Source organism: Mangifera indica, chromosome 8 (assembly GCF_011075055.1).
Source record: "Mangifera indica cultivar Alphonso chromosome 8, CATAS_Mindica_2.1, whole genome shotgun sequence".
Classification (NCBI taxonomy): Eukaryota; Viridiplantae; Streptophyta; class Magnoliopsida; order Sapindales; family Anacardiaceae; genus Mangifera; species Mangifera indica.
The window spans coordinates 6,759,304-6,777,153 of NC_058144.1; the positions used below are offsets into that span (position 1 = coordinate 6,759,304).

At 32.1% G+C, this 17,850-nt stretch overlaps 3 protein-coding genes across 3 annotated transcripts; all 3 read left to right on the forward strand.

Moving 5' to 3' along the window:
• Positions 1–1,427: 1,427 nt before the first annotated feature.
• LOC123224243 (ribonuclease 3-like protein 3) lies at positions 1,428–3,496 on the forward strand. Its single transcript, XM_044647851.1, has 3 exons — positions 1,428–2,057; positions 2,934–3,080; positions 3,153–3,496. The coding sequence occupies exons 1-3, from the start codon at positions 1,644–1,646 to the stop codon at positions 3,441–3,443; spliced, it is 852 nt and encodes a 283-aa protein (XP_044503786.1). The 5' UTR covers positions 1,428–1,643; the 3' UTR covers positions 3,444–3,496.
• Positions 3,497–8,688: 5,192 nt separating this feature from the next.
• LOC123224542 (ribonuclease 3-like protein 3) lies at positions 8,689–10,364 on the forward strand. The gene is made up of 3 exons (XM_044648264.1): positions 8,689–9,191; positions 9,751–9,897; positions 9,970–10,364. Exons 1-3 carry the CDS (start codon positions 8,805–8,807, stop codon positions 10,279–10,281), a joined length of 846 nt encoding a protein of 281 aa, XP_044504199.1. The 5' UTR covers positions 8,689–8,804; the 3' UTR covers positions 10,282–10,364.
• Positions 10,365–13,417: 3,053 nt separating this feature from the next.
• Positions 13,418–16,836, forward strand: LOC123223859. Its single transcript, XM_044647284.1, has 3 exons — positions 13,418–13,685; positions 14,292–15,587; positions 16,345–16,836. Exons 1-3 carry the CDS (start codon positions 13,503–13,505, stop codon positions 16,570–16,572), a joined length of 1,707 nt encoding a protein of 568 aa, XP_044503219.1. The 5' UTR covers positions 13,418–13,502; the 3' UTR covers positions 16,573–16,836.
• Positions 16,837–17,850: the final 1,014 nt, after the last annotated feature.

The following is a 17,850-nucleotide window of genomic DNA, read 5'->3' on the forward strand; positions in this document are numbered from 1 at the left end:
TTAAAAATCTAATAATTTTTTTCTATTCAAAATTTAAAAAGTAATAATTTTTCTCTTAAGATTTTGAAACCATCGTAAGACATGACAAAGTTTATCATCTTTGACTGTATTAGTTTTTCCTCTCAACTTATCTCTTTTTACCGACTTGTTCTCATCTATCGACAATATTGAGTTTTTTTTTATAAAGACTTTCTTAGACAAAAACACTTCGATTAAGATGATTTTATCTTTGTAAGAGGAAGTTAATATCGTGGTATAAGCCAAAAAAAAGAGTTAATACGATCAAAGAAACGAATTTTACTATTTTTGATGACGATTTCAAAAATTTAGAATGAAGTTATTATTTTTTAAATTTTTAATAGAAGAAAATTATTAATTTTTAAATTATAAAAAATAATAAAATTTTAATTTTTTTATTAAATAATAATTTTATAATATTAATTCAGCTTTTGAATAAAATTTTAATTACTGATAAGAGTTAAATTTTTTAAAGTTTGAGGGCAACAGTTTGGGTTTACATTTAATCTTCGTGGGAACAAGTCTTTTTCATTGGCCTTTTAAAAATAGATGAGATTTCTGACACTGTACTTTCTGGAAGAATAGATTTAGTGGTACAATCGCCTATCCCCAGTTGGGCTTCTTCCTATTTGCAATTAATCCACCGTTTCTGAGTGTCTTGGGGCTTAAGAAAAGGCAAAGTTAACCTTAGTTGGCCACGTCATTTGTCAGATCAGATTTCCAACAAATTGCCTCCTCAGAACTTTTCTCAGCTTGCAGCACATTAATATTTTTACATAATAGAGAAAAGAGCCGTTGTTTCCTCTTTTTTTTTTTTTTTTTAACAGGTTCCACTAAATGAGATTGAATTTAAATTTAAGTTCAAAAGTTAAATATTTTTTAATTTAAATTTTAAGTATGTTTAATTTATTAAATTTAAAATTTTTATATGAATTTATTATAATAATATTTTTTAAATTAATATGTATTTAAATAATATTATTTTAGTCAATTTTGTTTAAATATAATATCAAATTATGATTAAAGTTCGATTTAAATTTAAATAAAATTAAAAATCAAATTTAACTATTTTTAAACAAATTGAATTTAGATAATTTTTAGTCGAGTTTGGTGAATATAAACTCAATTTTAACTCAGATCAAATCTAATCTGATTTTTTAATCCATCGAAATGGCAATAAATCCCCCTGGATTTTTTTGAAGTATCAGTTTTATTGTCTTACCTACTTGGTTGATATTTATAAAATTATTTATAATAATTCTTAATTTAAAAATTAATATATTATCACACAATTGTTTTCCATTTTAATTGAAAATTATCTACTTGTTCAAGAGACAACGAATATGGACGCCCTGATAAATTAAAAAAAAAAAACCAAGTTTAAATAGAAAAATCACAAACGAAAATGATATGAGAAAGAACCCAACAGATTCAACTTCCTTTTCCAAGTTGTCAACAACAAGGATACTATCATGGTGCTTTGATTTCCTTTATAAATTTCGTCCTCAGCCGTCTCCCTCAATACAACAAAACCCTCCATTGTTTTACCCTTCATCTTTGTCCACCATTTCCATTCTTAATTCTCTGATCTTCTTTTCCTCTTATCCTATTCTCTAACTTCTGTAATGAAAACCATGGAAGATCAAGAACAAATATTTCTTTGTCACTTGGCAGAAAGCCTTGCTATAGATGAAAAAGAAATCGATTCAGCGAAGATTGATGAGGATTCGTTTCCTAGTCTTGATCAAGTGGAGGAAATTCTTGGTTATAAATTCAACAACAAGAGCTTATTAGAAGAAGCTTTTACGCATTCTTCTTATTCCGAAAAGCTTTCATATGAACGTTTGGAATACGTGGGGGACTCCGTGCTTAACCTACTGTTCACCAGGGAACAGTACTTTTTGTATCCGCGTTTGCCACCCGGGTGGTTGACCCGTCTCCGGTCTGCAAACGTTAACACAGAGAAGCTTGCACGTGTTGCCATCAAACTAGGTTTGCAAAAATTTTTGCGCCACAAAAAACCTCTTCTTGAGGAACAAGTAAGTGACAAAAGACATTTGAATTCTTCAAAGTTCCATTATCGTAGAAAATTACGACGATTAATAGCTGTGACTCTGATATATTTCACAAATCCAGCAGTTTTGTTGGTTGTGACATTAACCTAATTCTTGTGGATTGCCGTATGAAGACTTTCTTTTATGATCTGTCTATTATTTATGGCTCTGTCGTGCCAGCCAGTTCTCTAAAAAATATATGAATTCTATGTCATGTTTGGCTGCTTAAGCTATATTTTCAGTCGTCAAATTGAAACCTTTCAACGAAAATCGGAAAGAAACAACTTGGAAATTTATTCAACCCCTAAACATGAGTGATCGTGGCATATTACTATGGCGAATCAACTTTCAAGGAATAGGGGTTGAATTGAAGTTGTTAATCCTAAAGCTCTTGTTTCAATAGTTTTGTATAAATGAACGAAGAATATTATATGTACTTATTTTGAATATATATTTATATATGTTATTACGTGATTAAATATTATTTTATTTTTAATTTAAAATTATTTAATCATATGATTTGATAATTTTAAAGTGAGAAATAGACATATACAAGTGTATATTATATATTTATATGTATAAACTGAAATGATAGTATCTGATTTGGTAATTTTAAAATAATAAAAAATAGTTATATTATTTAATTAATAAATAAATTTATTTGTACATATAATTTTATTTTTAATATAGATAAGTGTAGTACAAAAAGATTAATTTATAATTTAATAAAAATATAAGTTACGATTAAATGGTATAATTGTTTATTTTTTTTTTTTTTTTTAGTATCATACAAATAAATTTATATGTGTAATATGACTTTAATTGAGTATATGATTTGGTTTTATTGCTTCGTGGATGCAGATTCGAGAGTTCTCGGAAGCAATATTGGACTATCCTTTGCATTCAAACGGGCTGGTAGATGTGCCGAAAGACCTGGCTGATATAATTGAGTCAACAATTGGGGCTGTTTTCATTGACAGCCGTTGTTCAATGGACACCGTCTGGAAGGTTGGACCTTTTCACATTTCTTTCTAAAAGCCCACAGTATTCAATGTTAAAATTTTGTGGTTTTTGGATTAGGTGTTTAAGCGATTGTTGGAGCCTTCCATCAGTCTGGAAACATTGAAGAAGCACCCTGTGACTGAATTGTACGAAGTGTGCCAGAAGAAGAAGCTGAAAGTAAAATTTGTGGATTTATGGAAGGTGAATACAGGATTTGATGTTTTCGTAGATGATCAGCTTGTGGGAAGAGGGACTTATGCTCTCAAGAAGGAAATTGCGCACAATAGAGCTGCAAACGATGCATTACACAACATTGAGAGGATTCTGAACGAGAAACTTGACCCTCAAGATCTTCAATCTCTGGACTAAACTACAAGTGTTGATACTTGATTTTACATGAATAAATAATTAGCTTTGAATCATTACATTCTTGCAGTTTCAGCCTCATGAAATCACAAAATCCAAATTCAACATTTTGCTTGGCAACAACATAAACAAATTGTAGAGTAAGCTAATTATTAAAAGAAGAAACTAGAATGAACAAGGAAAGAGAATAAGAATGGATTATAAGACTTGGCAGGCATATATTTTGGTATGGATTCCATTTCTAAGTATTATAATTTTTTAAAATTTCTCATACCCAAAAATTTGTGAGCCGTGTCAAACCCATAAATAAAACAAGTAGTATCAAAACTTCATGAGAAGCTTACAAGGTTAATAAGAGATGAACTATAAAAATAAAAACAAATTTAAATTTTTTTAGTTGGTTTACGAAAAACTCATAAAAATATGATTTATTCTGTCATGAGTTACATAGTAAACAATAAAACTTGATAAGTCAACACAATCTGATTAACGGGTTTTGGCACAATATGGTTTGTAATACATTAAACCTTACTATTTTCAATTCTACATAATATGACTTAGCCCACCGCCTCCTCTAGATCTCAATCTAGATGTAACAATACACTTCTTGTTTGAAGAATACAATTTGCTCAAGCAATCTAAAGTTTCACATGATAATGATGTTAGTGATACGAATCTTGATCCTAAAGACAACATAATTGTAGCTATGAAAACAATTTGACACGTGAACAATTCATCATTAAGGTTTGGATGAGATATGAAAACATTGAGAAGTGTATAATTCGAGGATGTGAACATAAACAGTAAGCAATGTCATTGGGCCACGCATTCCCCAGGCTGCAGTTTCGATGGTAAAGGTCCAGTAATGCCCATGATTAAACAAAGCCCTCGAAGAAAGGCCCAGATCCTTCTGGAATTGGAGGAACTGGAAAATGATCATCCAATTGACGAGGAAAAAGAACGCTTTCATTCATATATAATTAAAATTGCATTTGAAACAACATAACTTCACCCTCTGATTATAGATTCACACCCAGATATTTTTAAAGAGAAAATGGATGGATTTTGAGTTGAGAAGAACAAGAGAAAAGCTAGAGAAGGAGCAAAAAGAGAGGAAAGAAAAGGCAGGCTAGATTAAAAGTTGAAACAGAAAGAAAAGGCTAAAGAAGAGGCTAAAAAACAACGTGATGCATTGAAGCAGCTCAGAGGTCTCGAAGACTCGACGCCATTGATGCCCAACTCAAGGTCTCAAATACTCTTTCCTTTCTATTTCTCGTTTGATTATAGGATTGATTTAATTTAAACTCTTTTGTGTATGTTTATTACTTCTGTTACTCGTAATTTTATTTATGCTTTCATTTCTAATGATGATGATGATGAACATATGGTAGAAATCTCTAATTGTCTATAATAAAGGGCTGCGAGTTCCTTCTTTATGTGGGATGCATTTAATCTTTTATCTTAATTTTTTTTTTTTCTATGAGCTGTTTTATATCAACAAGGAAGTCTAATCAACGTCAGTTTGGGGGAAGTGGCCTTGTGTTATGGTCTTCTACTTGATTAATTGGGTTTTATTTTAGGTTATTGAACTAGATTGGGAATATGCTTACCTTAGCGCGAGGAAAATTAAAAAAAGTTATATTGGCCTTTCCTTTTGTTGAAAAAATATTAAAATTTTTATTTGATATTATACACAAACATTTTTATTAATCTGGTTGTGTTTTAGTCGTTTGATTGGATTCTGACATTATAAAGAGAGGTTCTGTTGGCAATATTCACATGATTTAGGGTTTGTTATTTTTCTTCCAAATGTTGCATTGTGTTGAGTTGATTTATTGAGTAGGGATTCGAAATTTCATTCTTCTCAGGCCAAACAAGAGGTGCAAGAAAATTTGCTTGTTGGGGGAGGAATTGCTTTTTATCGTATCGTAGAAGCTGTGCCTTGCCAGGGTAGCGGAGATAAGATCAAATTACCACCTTCATGTTTCACTGGATTGTCTGGTCAAGGTGCTTTTGATAAGGGTACTCTGCATTTCATACAATCAGCAGTTCATCAAGAGGGTCTATTAAATACTGAGGATAGTGAAAATCGGAGGAGCACCCATTCTGGTGTTTTGGAATTCACTGCAGATGAAGGTTTTGTTGGGCTTCCTTCTCATGCATGAAGCCTATTGTAGTAGACATAGTGTGGTCCGTCAGCATGCTGGTTGTGGGGTTGTACTGAGAATTGAGGAGGCCAAAACACATGTTCATTGTGAAAAATGTGGGGTAGGTCTTCAGCAGCCAGAAATGGAGAAGCACTTGAAGGTCTTTCATGAGCCACATAGTTGTCTCTGTAGAGTAGTCCTTGATAATGCTGCAATGGTATGAAATATACTCTCACTTTCCTGATTAGTCTTTATGCAAATTTACCTTGTCTCAAATTCCTTTCATACCCCAGTTTGGTGTTCTGGTTCCTATTTACTTCTTTAATTGATCTACATTGAAAGGATATCTATACATATATTTTGATGTTGATTTAAGTTGCATTCTTCTTTAAGAGTGCTATGTTGCATGACATTACACTAAAGTTCTGAATTTATTCAGTTGTTGGATTTGTGAACAAACTTTGATGCATCATTTTCAAGTACAGTTGGAATAATCAACATGTTGTTTTGAGCTAAACAGTCATAGCCAAATGTATGGAGAGATAAAATTTAACCTAATAAGTTTAGAAAAAGTTGGAAGTATCTCTTAGATGACAATCTCAATTGACAGGCTCGACGGTGTGGCATTAGTAGTACTAAAAGTGACTCTATATTGTTTATCTGCCTTTATACTAACATATGTTAAGAAATACTTTTCTTCTCTATTTTTATTAATTAGAGTAAATTTATGTATAATGAGATCTTCCCAAACTAGTTGTTCAAGAGACACAATGTATAGTCTTTGAATTTCTGATTATATTTTTTTACTTTCCTTCCCTTCCACAGCACAGGTGGTTTGACATTGGCCTTCCTTGTTATTAGTCATATGACAATTATCTTCAAATGGGAGAAGCTTAACTTGAAAATTGATGCTACTTTGAGTTGATGTTTTCTGGTGGAGTTATTGCCGCATATCTGTGTCAGCAGTAGCTGTGGCGAGTCTCTGTATATTTTGCATTTTACTGAAAGAATCAGATGAAGTTGGCAGTTTGTGTCGGCAGTAGCTGTGGCCGCGTTACAAAGTGAATATATTAAAATTATATAAAGAAATTAATAAAAAATTAATATTAATGAATAATTTACAAATTGATTTGTACCCACAAAATAGAATACAAATTCTAGAAATTATTACTCATTTATCTTAATCTATTCTTGGTTTGCACCTATTTTACTCACATTCATTTGGATCAAGGCTGCATCTAACTTGATCCGTCTGTTTAGTAGGCCTAATCATTAAAATGGGAGGAAGGCAGAGAAGATGCTGTCATACATACTTTATGGAAGTTATTTTTCGTGCAAATAATACCACTATTTCTCCTTTTTTGGTAAATGTTATGGTTTCGAAAAGGCCAGGCTTTTACAGATTAATTGTTTGCTGGAAGAAAGTTGTAAATTCTTTTTGTCATCAAAAGGATTCAGAGACTGACATCAGAAGTCAGAAATCGAGGAAGTGACGTAGAAAGGTAGAGTAGATGTTGCTAAATTTGCTTTTCTTGCTTATGATTTATTTTGTTCACAGTTCCCCTTCTCTGGAAAAACCATCATCACAGTATTTGTGAATGATAAATGTTTTGGAAAATTTGTAAAGAGTAATTGCTTCTTTATTGAAAAGGGTGGAATGGAAGAAAGCACGTGTGAGCTAAAGCCAAAATTATCGTAATCGCTTTACCTAGTCATGCCGCGTGCTTAACAGCGAAATGATGTCTCTCCGATGACAGTAAAGACAATCAATAATATCTTTCAACTTTTAAATGGACCCCACCCGTGATCACCAAATCCTCAATGACGTCTCAGATACTTTCTTCAGATTTAAAAAAAACAAAAACTTAGAGCCACTAGGGCGGCCGGCATCTTGTAAGTGGCTTAGGTTCTTGGCAAAACCAATTTTATGATCATAAAACTTTACTTTAATTGCGTAATAAAATTGAAATCATAAATTTATAACGTGTAAAGTTGGTAATTATTGGGTCTAATGATGTCATTAATCTTACGTATAATATTTGAAATGACAGCATGAAGTTCCATTATTTTGAAAACGAAAAGTGAATTTTCTTTTCAAAATTGAAGAGATTTCTGGCAGTGTACTTTCTGGAAGTACAGATTTAGCAGGACAATCAAAGTATCCCCTGTTCGGTTTTTTTTTTGGCAGCAATTAGATGTACTTAAAATTTTAAATTTTTTTTATAAGTTATACATTAATACCATATCATATAATATATATTTTAAATAATAAAATTAAGATATTTTATTTTATAAAATATTTTTAGCCTTTTTTAAATTTTAATTTTTTTTTATAAATATGCATATTTTCTAAATAAATATTTTAATTTATATTAATAATATTTATCGTATTATATAATAATTTTATTATATTGTATCAGTGGATTGAATTTAAATTTCAATATTTTCAATCTCATTGATACAATATAATTTGAGTTTAAATTCAAAAGTTAAATATTTTCAAATTAAAATTTGAGTTTAAATTTTAAGAGTGTTCAATTACCAAACTCAATGAACCTAAAAAATTTCAATATGAATTAATTAAAACGATATTGTTTTAACTACTATGCATCAAAATAATATCGTTTTAATCAGTTTTACTTGACTACAGTATCGAACTGAGTTTAAAGTTAGGTTTAAACTTGAACACAAATCAAAATCAAGTTTAAATAATTTCTCTTAAATGAGTCAACTCGAATTTGGTTACTTCGAATCTAGTCTTATTTTTAGGAACATTGCTATAGAAGGAAGTTTCTCTATATTTTAAAAGTAACAGTTTTAGTGTTTTACGTACTTGGTTTATATTGTTGCTAACTTATGAAATTTAATTATCATACAATTGTATACCTTGTTAATTGAAATTATCTACTTGTTCAAGAGACATCGAAAATGGACGCCCTGATAAATTAAAAAATACAAGTTTAATTAGAAAAATCACAAACGAAAATAATATGAGAAAGAACCCTACAAATTCAACTTCCTTTTCTAAGTTGTCAACAACATGGATACTGTCATTGTGTTTTGTTTTCCTTTATAATTTTTGTCCTCAGCCGTCGTCCTTATAAATACGACAAAATCGTCCATTGTTTTACCCTTCCTCTTTCTCCGCCATTTTCACTCTTAACTGTCTGATCTCCTTTTCTTTTTTCGTATCCTCTAAACTTCTGCAACGAAAACCATGGAAGATCAAGAACAAATAGTTCTTTGTAACTTAACAGAAAAAGAAAACGTTTCGACCCAGATTGACGAGGATACTTTTCCTAGTCTTGATCAAGTTGAAGACATCATTAGTTATAAATTCAACAACAAGGGCTTATTAGAAGAAGCTTTTACGCATTCTTCTTATTGCGAAAAGCTTTCTTATGAACGTTTAGAATACGTGGGGGACTCCGCGCTTAACTTACTGTTCACCAAGGAACAGTACTTTATGTATCCGGGTTTGCCACCCGGGTCGTTGACCCTCCTCCGTTCAGCCAATGTTGACACAGAGAAGCTTGCCCGGGTGGCCATTAAACTAGGGTTGCATAAATTTTTACGCCACAAAAAACCTCTTCTTGAAGAACAAGTAAGTGACAAAAATATTTGAACTCTTCAAAGTTCGTTTATTGGAGATTATTACGATGAATGAATATATCTGTGATATGTTTCGCAAATCCAGCAGTTTTGTGGGTTGTGATATTAACCTAATTCTTGATGATTGCCGTATGAGGACTTCCTATATGATTTATTTATTTATTTTTTTACTTATGGCTCTGTCATGCCAGCTAGTGCTCTAGAAAATATATGAATTCTATGTTATGTTTGGATGCTTAAGCTATATTTTCAGTTGTCAAATTGAAACCTTTCAACGAAAATCAGAAAGAAACAATTTGGAAATTTATTCAAACCCTACATGTGTGATTATGGTCTACTATTACGGTGATTCAAGATGATAACATTTGATGAGAAAATATAAACAATCACATCATTCAATTAACAAGCTGTCATCTAGTCAAAGTTGATACAAATTTGTTCGTAAATATAGTTTTATTCTTAATATAAGTGTTTGTAGTATAGATAAATTTGTACATTTAGTATTTCTATACTTTAAAATATGATTTGGTTTTATTGCTTCGTGGATGCAGGTTCAAGAATTCTCGAAAGCAATATTAAATTTTCCATTACATTCGAATGGCCTGATAGACGTGCCAAAAGACCTGGCAGATATAATTGAATCAACGGTCGGGGCTGTTTTCATTGACAGCCATTGCTCAATTGACACCGTTTGGAAGGTTGGCTCTTTTCATATTTCTTTCTGAAAACCTACAGTATTCAATATTAAAATTTTGTGGGTTTTGGATTAGGTGTTCAAGCTTTTGTTGGAGCCTTTCATCAGTTTGGAAACATTGAAGAAGCACCCTAGGACTGAATTAAACGAGGTGTGCCAGAAGCATAAGATGAAACTAGATTTTGTTGATGTTTGGAGTATGAGCAAAGGAATTGATGTTTTCGTAGATGATCGGCTTATGGGAAGAGGGACATGTGCTCTCAAGAAGGACATAGCACAAAATAGAGCTGCAAGCGATGCATTAAACAATATTGAAAAGATGCTAAATGAGAAACTTGACCATCAAGATCTTCAATCTCTGGGCCAAACTTCAAGTTTTGGTACTTGATTTTACTTCAATAAATAATTAGCTTTGAATCATTACATTCTTGTAGTTTCAGCCACATGAAATCACAAAATCCAAATTTAACATTTTGCTTGGCAACAACCTGAACAAATTTTAGAGTTAGCTAATTATTAAGAAAAGAAACTAGAATGAACATGAAAGGAGAATTAAAATGGATCAAAAGACTCGGCAGGCATATATTTTGGCATGGGTTCAATTTCTAAGTATTATAAATTTTTAAAATTTCTAAGACCTAAAAATTTTTAAGCTTTACCAAAGCTCGCAAATAGTGCAGGTCGTATCGAAACCTCTCAAGAAGGTCCACACATCAGCAAGATACGGCCTGCAAAAATATAAACAAATTTAAATTATATATTTTTGTGAGTTAGTCCACAAAAAGATCTACAAAGACATAACTGATTTTATCATGAATCATGTCATGAATAGTAAGGTTTGGTGGGTTGACATGACCTATATCGTGGGTTTGGCACAACACAACTTATAACACATTGGGTTTTATCATTTTCAATATGAAATAACACGATCTAACCTACCGCCACGTTTAGGTCTATTTCTCCTATCCTCACTCTCAATTTCTCAAAATGCCTCTTCATTTGCTCTCTCTCTTAGTACTTGGAGGAAGGATCTTCTCATGAATTTCTCCTAATTTCTTTTACATGTTTTGTTATTTTTTAAGGTTTTAACTTTTTGTCATCAAACTAAGTTTATTTTGATGTTAAAGTAATTCAAATTATATATTTAATTATAAATTATTTAATATTATTTTCATTATTATTTTTAAACAATTAAACAGTGTGACTATAAGTTAAATAGTCTGACAACTGGTTGAACCAAATCACCCCTCCATCTATCGACATCCAATCTAGTTATGAAAGGATTGCTTTTTTGCTTTTTATTTGTGGGTTTTCCTCAATTTATAAGATGAACAAGTCTCATTTTCACAAGTTTTGGTGGTTTCCTTTTCAATATTTGGCTCACGACCTTGAAAAGGTAGCCTCAATAAACCTAACTGTTAAATTGCTCATATTTCACCTATTAATCTTATTTTTCCCAAATATCGAGCTTTGTTTTTTCTTTACCGTGTTTGTTAGGAGGGATGATCTTATGCATATTGTTAAATTACCTTTTTTTTTTCCCTCTTAGCTATATAATGGTAATTAAATCACATATTGTATTATATATTTAAAATCTACTTTTTTATATCGTATATCATATATTATACTTTACTGTATAATACATTTAAAATAATAATAATATAAATATTAAAAAATTGTAATTATCACATAATCATATTAAAAAATGTTACAAATATTGTTTAAAATTCTAAAATTTATCGAATACACTCTTACTATATAATCATTTAAAAAAATGTATATCGATCCATATTAATAATATATATTGTATCATATGATACGTCTATTGTATTATATAATTTTTTATACACATTAAAATACGTATTAATTTCACTTGTATCATACGTATATCATGTTTTGTTCGGTCACTGAGAATATGAGATAGTGTAAGACAACATAAGAAAAAAAATTTGGCATTGAGTTATTGTATATTGTTGGGACTTTAGGAAGAGAAACCTTCTTTATAAATAATTGGCCTGGTTAAGTTTTCATATGCTGAGGTAGAAACAAGATTCAGATAATGAAAGAGAAATGTTCAGAAATTTTAAATTTCATCTTCCCACATTTTCTTATAGTGTTTCTAATTTACCAATCCTGCTGGCTGTTTTTGTTAAGTGCCTCATGTTCACACAGACTTGACACAGGATACTGGCTTGCAGTAACATTTAGAAGTCTGATTTATACTATATTATTAAAATGCTTTTGCTTGACTGATATAAAGTTGGCTTCCTTTTAGACAAGTTTCATTTTGTGGTTAAAGATCAAACTTCTTAAGCATGAGTTGTGTTTGGGGAAGCAAGGTAAACCTAAATCAAAATTAAACTCAAACAAAGAGAACATTTCAGATATAGATAAAAATTTTGGATGCTAGATATTGGGTCAGAAAAAATGACTACTATAATTATTATTACGTGTTAATTACATTTTTTATTAGAATAATTTTTTTTTATGATATGTCGGATATCTTTTGAATTTGTACATATGATTGAATTCCACACCTAAATCATTCCTTGTTGAGGAGTTTGGATATTAGACATTTGGTCAAGAAAAATAACTACTTTAATTATTATATGTTGACTACATTTTTATCAAAGTAATCTTTTTATCTTTAAAGTATAAAAGATTATATTTCACGCATCAACAAACTATTTATTAATAAACGGAGTACGGATATTAAACATTGGTCAAAAAGAAAATGACTGCTTTAATTATTACATGTCAAGTACATTTTTACCATTACTAATATTAAGTGTTTTCCCAACATCTTTTTGTAGAATATTTTCCCTTTGGCAATTAAAAACACTTGTTCATCTAGATGATTGTGACCATCTCTTTGTTCCATTGGTGAAAACTCAAAACATAGAATTTGCAATTTTCATTGTTATTATATTTTTATTGTTTTTCAAATCTAATTGATGCTAACATTGTTGGTAAATAGATGTTGAATCAGTGTAAATTTATTTTTTCAATGGGGATTTCAAGTTTTCAATAACAGATATAAAATTGTAATTTCAACTTTAAAAATTGGTTTTAATTCAAAATTGGGTTAGTCTCAAATTAATTTGATTTCAATTTGACATGTTAATTAATTAAACTGAATTTTGAGTTCAGTTTAAAATAACACAAAACCATTTTGGTTGTTCGGTTTTGAACACCCGGAGATGAATGGTTAGCTTTGAAATGAAAAGGAATCGTTACAAATAATACCATATTGACAATCAAAACATTCAAAAGGAGTGAAGGCATAACTTGAAGATGGTGAATAGATGACAATCAATGGCCCATTGGGTACTTATTGTTGGGCCACACATGCCCCAGGCCGAAGTTGCGATGCTAAAGCATTGCCCATGATAAAACAAAGCCCTGGAAGAAAGGCCCAGATCCTTCTGGGTTTGGAGGAACTGGTGGATCATCAATCCAACGTACAGGTAAAAACAGAATACTCTTTCTTGACCGACACGAAATTGAAGCCTTCATTCTTCAACTCCAAAATATATTTAAAATTCCAAATAACACAACATCACCCTCTGATTATCGATTTACACCCAGATGTTTTAGTAGAGAAAATAGATGGATTTTGAGTTGAGAAGTGCAAGAGAAAAGCTAGAGAAAGAACAGAAGGAGAGGAAAGAAAAAGCAAGATTAAAACTTGAAAGAGAAAGAAAGGCTAAAGAAGAGGCTAAAAAACAACGTGATGCAATTGAAGCGGCTCAGAGATCTCGAAGACTCGATGCCATTGATGCCCAACTCAAGGTCTCAACTACTCTGTCCTTTCTATTTCTCGTTAGATTATAGGAATGATTTAATTTAAACTCGTGTATGTTTATTATTTCTGTTACTCGTAATTTTGTTTATGCTTTCATTTCTAATGATGATGATGAACATATGGTATTAATCTGTAATTGTCTATAATAAAGGGCTGCGAGTTCCTTCTTTATGTGGGAAATATATCTTTTATCTTTATTTTTTTTATGGGCTGTTTTATATCAAGGAAGGCTAATCAACGTCAATGTGGGGGAAGTGGCCTTGTGTTATGGTCTTCTACTTGATTAATTGGTTTTTTTTTTTTTTTTTTTAAGGTTATTGAACTACATTGGGAATATGCTTACCTTAGCATGAGGAAAATTGAAAAAAGTTATATTGGCTTTTCCTTTCTTTGAAAAAATATTAAAATTTTTAGCTGATATTATACACAAGAATTTTTGTTAATCTGGTTGTATTTTAGTCGTTTGATTGGATTCTGACACTCTAAAGAGTGGGCAATATTCACATGATTTAGGGTTTATTATTTTTCTTCCAAATGTTGCATTTTGTTGAGTTGATTTATTAAGTAGGAACTTGAAATTTCATTCTTCTCAGGCCGAACAAGAGGTGCAAGAAAATTTGCTTGTTGGAGGAGGAATTGCATTTTATCGTGTCTTAGAAGTTGTGCCTTACCGGGGTAGTGGAGATAAGATCAAATTACCACCTTCATGTTTCACTGAATTGTCTGGCCAAGGTGCTTTTGACAAGGGTCCTCTGCATTTCAAACTATCAGTAGTTCATCAAGAGGGTCCATCAAATACAGAGGATAGTGAAAATTGGAGGAGCACCCATGCTGGTGTTTTGGAATTCACTGCAGATGAAGGTTTTGTTGGGCTTCCTTCTCATGTATGGAGCAACTTATTCCCCACTGCGACTCCAAAGGCTTCATTAGTTGAAGTTCGTTATGTTCAATTACCAAAAGGAACTTATGCAAAACTCAAGCCTGATGGGCTTGGGTTTTCAGAATTACCCAGTCAAAAGGCAGTCCTTGAAACAAGCCTTCGCCAACATGCCACTCTTTCCCAGGGTGATGTCCTTACAGTCAATTATGGAGCACTGGAATACAAGTTACAAGTTCTTGATTTGAAGCCCTCTTCAAGCATATCTGTTCTAGAAACTGATATTGAGGTTGATATAGTAAATCCTGATGCGAAATCAGAGGGGGGAAATCAATATGTACTGAAGCCACTTGTATTTGGAAAGTCAGAATCTGGAATGGTTGATGAAGGGAACTATCTATATTACAAGTTCTCAATTGATGATGATACCTGGGAAAAAATAGTTTCTGGAGAGAAAAGAATTGAGATAAAATTCGACACAGAGATAGATGGAGGAGACACTAATTTGTATGTATCCAGGCATCCTCTCATATACCCAAGCTGTCACCAGCATGAATGGTCTTCTCATGATGTGAGGTCTAAAGTTTTGATTCTTAGCTCTAAGGATAAGAACTTGGGGGTTGGAGCCTACAGCATTGGTGTGTGTGGCTTCAAGGACACAACAAAGTTCCGTCTATTGGTAACAATTGAGGATAATAGTGGCCGTAAAGTGGGTCAACAAGCAACATCATCTTCATCCTCTATTGATATGGATGCCATGAAGTGTAGGAACTGCAACCGCTTTATACCCAGCCAGAGTATTGTGTTGCATGAAGCCTATTGTAGTAGACATAGTGTGGTCTGTCAGCATGCTAGTTGTGGGGTTGTACTGAGAATTGAGGAGGCCAAAACCCATGTTCATTGTGAAAAATGTGGGGAAGGTCTTCAGCAGGGAGAAATGGAGAAGCACTTGAAGGTCTTTCATGAGCCACATACTTGCCTCTGTGGAATAGTCCTTGATAATGCTGCAATGGTAAGAGATATACTCTCACTTTCCTGATTAGTCTTTATGCAAATTTACGTCGTCTCAAATTTCTTTCATCCCCCAGTTAGGTGTTCTGGTTCCTATTTACTTCTTTAATTGATCTACATTGAAAGTATATCTATATGTTTATTTTGATGTTGATTTAAGTTGCATTCTTCTTTAAGAGTACTATGTTGCATGACATTCCACTGAAGTTCTGGCGAATTTCTTGAGTTGTTGGATTTTCAAGTACGGTTGGAATGATCAACATGTTGTGTTGAGCTAAACAGTCATAGCTAAATGTATGAAGAGATCAAATTTAACTTATCAAGTTCAGATAAGTTGGAAGTATCTGTCATATGGCAATCTCAATTGACAAGCTCGATGGTGTGGCATTAATAGTACTAAAAAAGACTTTATGTGTGGCATTAGTTGTACTAAAAATGACTTTATATTGTTTATTTGCGATTATACTAACATATGTTAAGAAATACTATTCTTCTCTATTTTTATTAAGTAGAATAAATTTTTGTATAATGAGATCTTGCCAAGCTAATTGTTCAAGAGACACCAAGTATGTCCCGAGGCTCGTACAACAAAAATTTGCCCCAGCAAAACTGATAATGAACTACTTAAAATTTTTTATATGCAATTTTGTTGGATAAATTATTGCTTTAGGTTCCCATCTATATATTAACCTTTAGTTTCCTGAAAAAGAATTATCATTTTAGGAACTTATAGTCACTTGCATTGTTTGTTGACAAAGGTACAACACAAAGCCTCAGGTTGTCCTCTACGGTTAATTACCTGCCAGTTTTGTGGGGATATGGTCCAAGCAGGAAGCTCACCTATTGATGCCCGCGACAGACTAAGAGGACTATCTGAGCACGAGAGCATATGTGGATCGAGGACAGCTCCATGTGATTCTTGTGGGCGTGCTGTTATGTTGAAGGACATGGATATTCACCAAATCGCAGTTCATCAAAAGAGCTAAACTTGTGTACCCAAATCCCAAGTTTCCTCATATTTGAATGGCTGGCATGTGTGCTTCATAGTACAGCTTATACAAAGAAAAGAATTTATGCAGCTGTGAACACATTCATGTATGAAGCACAGCGCCTGACTTGCCTGTATTTTGGCGATTACTGTTGTATCACAAGTAAGTAATTGATTGCTGGGGCATGCTAAATGCAACATAGAAATAATATCATGTGAGTTATAATGTTGCATATGATGTATTCTTCTTCATTTTTTTTTTCAAATAATTATAAACTAATGTTGCATATAATGTTACCTTATTAGTGAAATTTTCACCTAATCTCTTCTCTGCTAATCTTTTCAAACTAAATTTATAAACAAATAATTAATCTTTAAGGTTTGACAAACTGCTTTTAATGATCCATTGTTCCTTGAACGTAAAGGCAGATTCATTGGAACAACAACAAATCAACAATGCTCGACATTTCTGCCTCCCTCTCCGTATCTCTCTCATTTATTATAAACTAATCTTGATTAAGCTTAATTAATTACAGCCTCTTCAGAGTCTCTTGAAAGCAAACACTCTCTAATTTTCCTTCACCTTTACCACATTTAAGCAGCTGTCCGTCATGTCAATTTCATCCTTCTTCTGATAGAATTCATTAAACTTCTCCATGATCTTTCTTCACTTCTTCTTCTTCTTCTTCTCTCCCTGGCCATGGCCATCACCTTCAAGCTCCCACAAATCTTCAGTATAATTCTTTCCCTCTCTCTTCTTTTTCTCCTATTCTTTCGTCATCGTCACAACACCAAACTCTCTGCACCTTCCAAAATCGACTTCACTCCATTTCTCTCCCACCACTACCATAGACACCACTGGAAACAATATGGTGGAGAGAGGGATCATCGGAGAGGGAGAGAGTGCCGGAGAAAATGAGCGACAGAGCTAGTTCCAGGGGCCGAAAATTGTGGGGTAGGAAAATAAATCCTAGGGGTGAAAATGTTACTTTTCAAAACTTTAGGTGAGGAAAAATTATTAATTTTTAAATTAATGTGAGAAAATGAGATAAAATTTTATTTTTTAAATTAAAGATTAAATGACAATTATACTTTTAGATTTAACTAATTTTGTTAATTTTAACTGTTTATAAGTGAGAGTTTGAATTTTCAATATTTAATAGGTACTAGTTTAAGCATTTAACAAACCTTGGGTGGGAACAAGGCATTTGGCCTAAACATAATAAATAAATATAAATGTACACACAAACCAAAATAGCCATGATGAGACTCTAAG

Coding starts and splice junctions, on each gene's coding strand:
- LOC123224243 (XM_044647851.1), top strand. CDS start 1,644: ATGAAAACCATGGAAGATCAAGAACAAATATTTCTTTGTCACTTGGCA. Junction 2,058..2,933: donor AACCTCTTCTTGAGGAACAA/GTAAGTGACAAA, acceptor TCGTGGATGCAG/ATTCGAGAGTTCTCGGAAGC. Junction 3,081..3,152: donor CAATGGACACCGTCTGGAAG/GTTGGACCTTTT, acceptor TTTTTGGATTAG/GTGTTTAAGCGATTGTTGGA.
- LOC123224542 (XM_044648264.1), top strand. CDS start 8,805: ATGGAAGATCAAGAACAAATAGTTCTTTGTAACTTAACAGAAAAAGAA. Junction 9,192..9,750: donor AACCTCTTCTTGAAGAACAA/GTAAGTGACAAA, acceptor TCGTGGATGCAG/GTTCAAGAATTCTCGAAAGC. Junction 9,898..9,969: donor CAATTGACACCGTTTGGAAG/GTTGGCTCTTTT, acceptor GTTTTGGATTAG/GTGTTCAAGCTTTTGTTGGA.
- LOC123223859 (XM_044647284.1), top strand. CDS start 13,503: ATGGATTTTGAGTTGAGAAGTGCAAGAGAAAAGCTAGAGAAAGAACAG. Junction 13,686..14,291: donor CCATTGATGCCCAACTCAAG/GTCTCAACTACT, acceptor CATTCTTCTCAG/GCCGAACAAGAGGTGCAAGA. Junction 15,588..16,344: donor TCCTTGATAATGCTGCAATG/GTAAGAGATATA, acceptor TTGTTGACAAAG/GTACAACACAAAGCCTCAGG.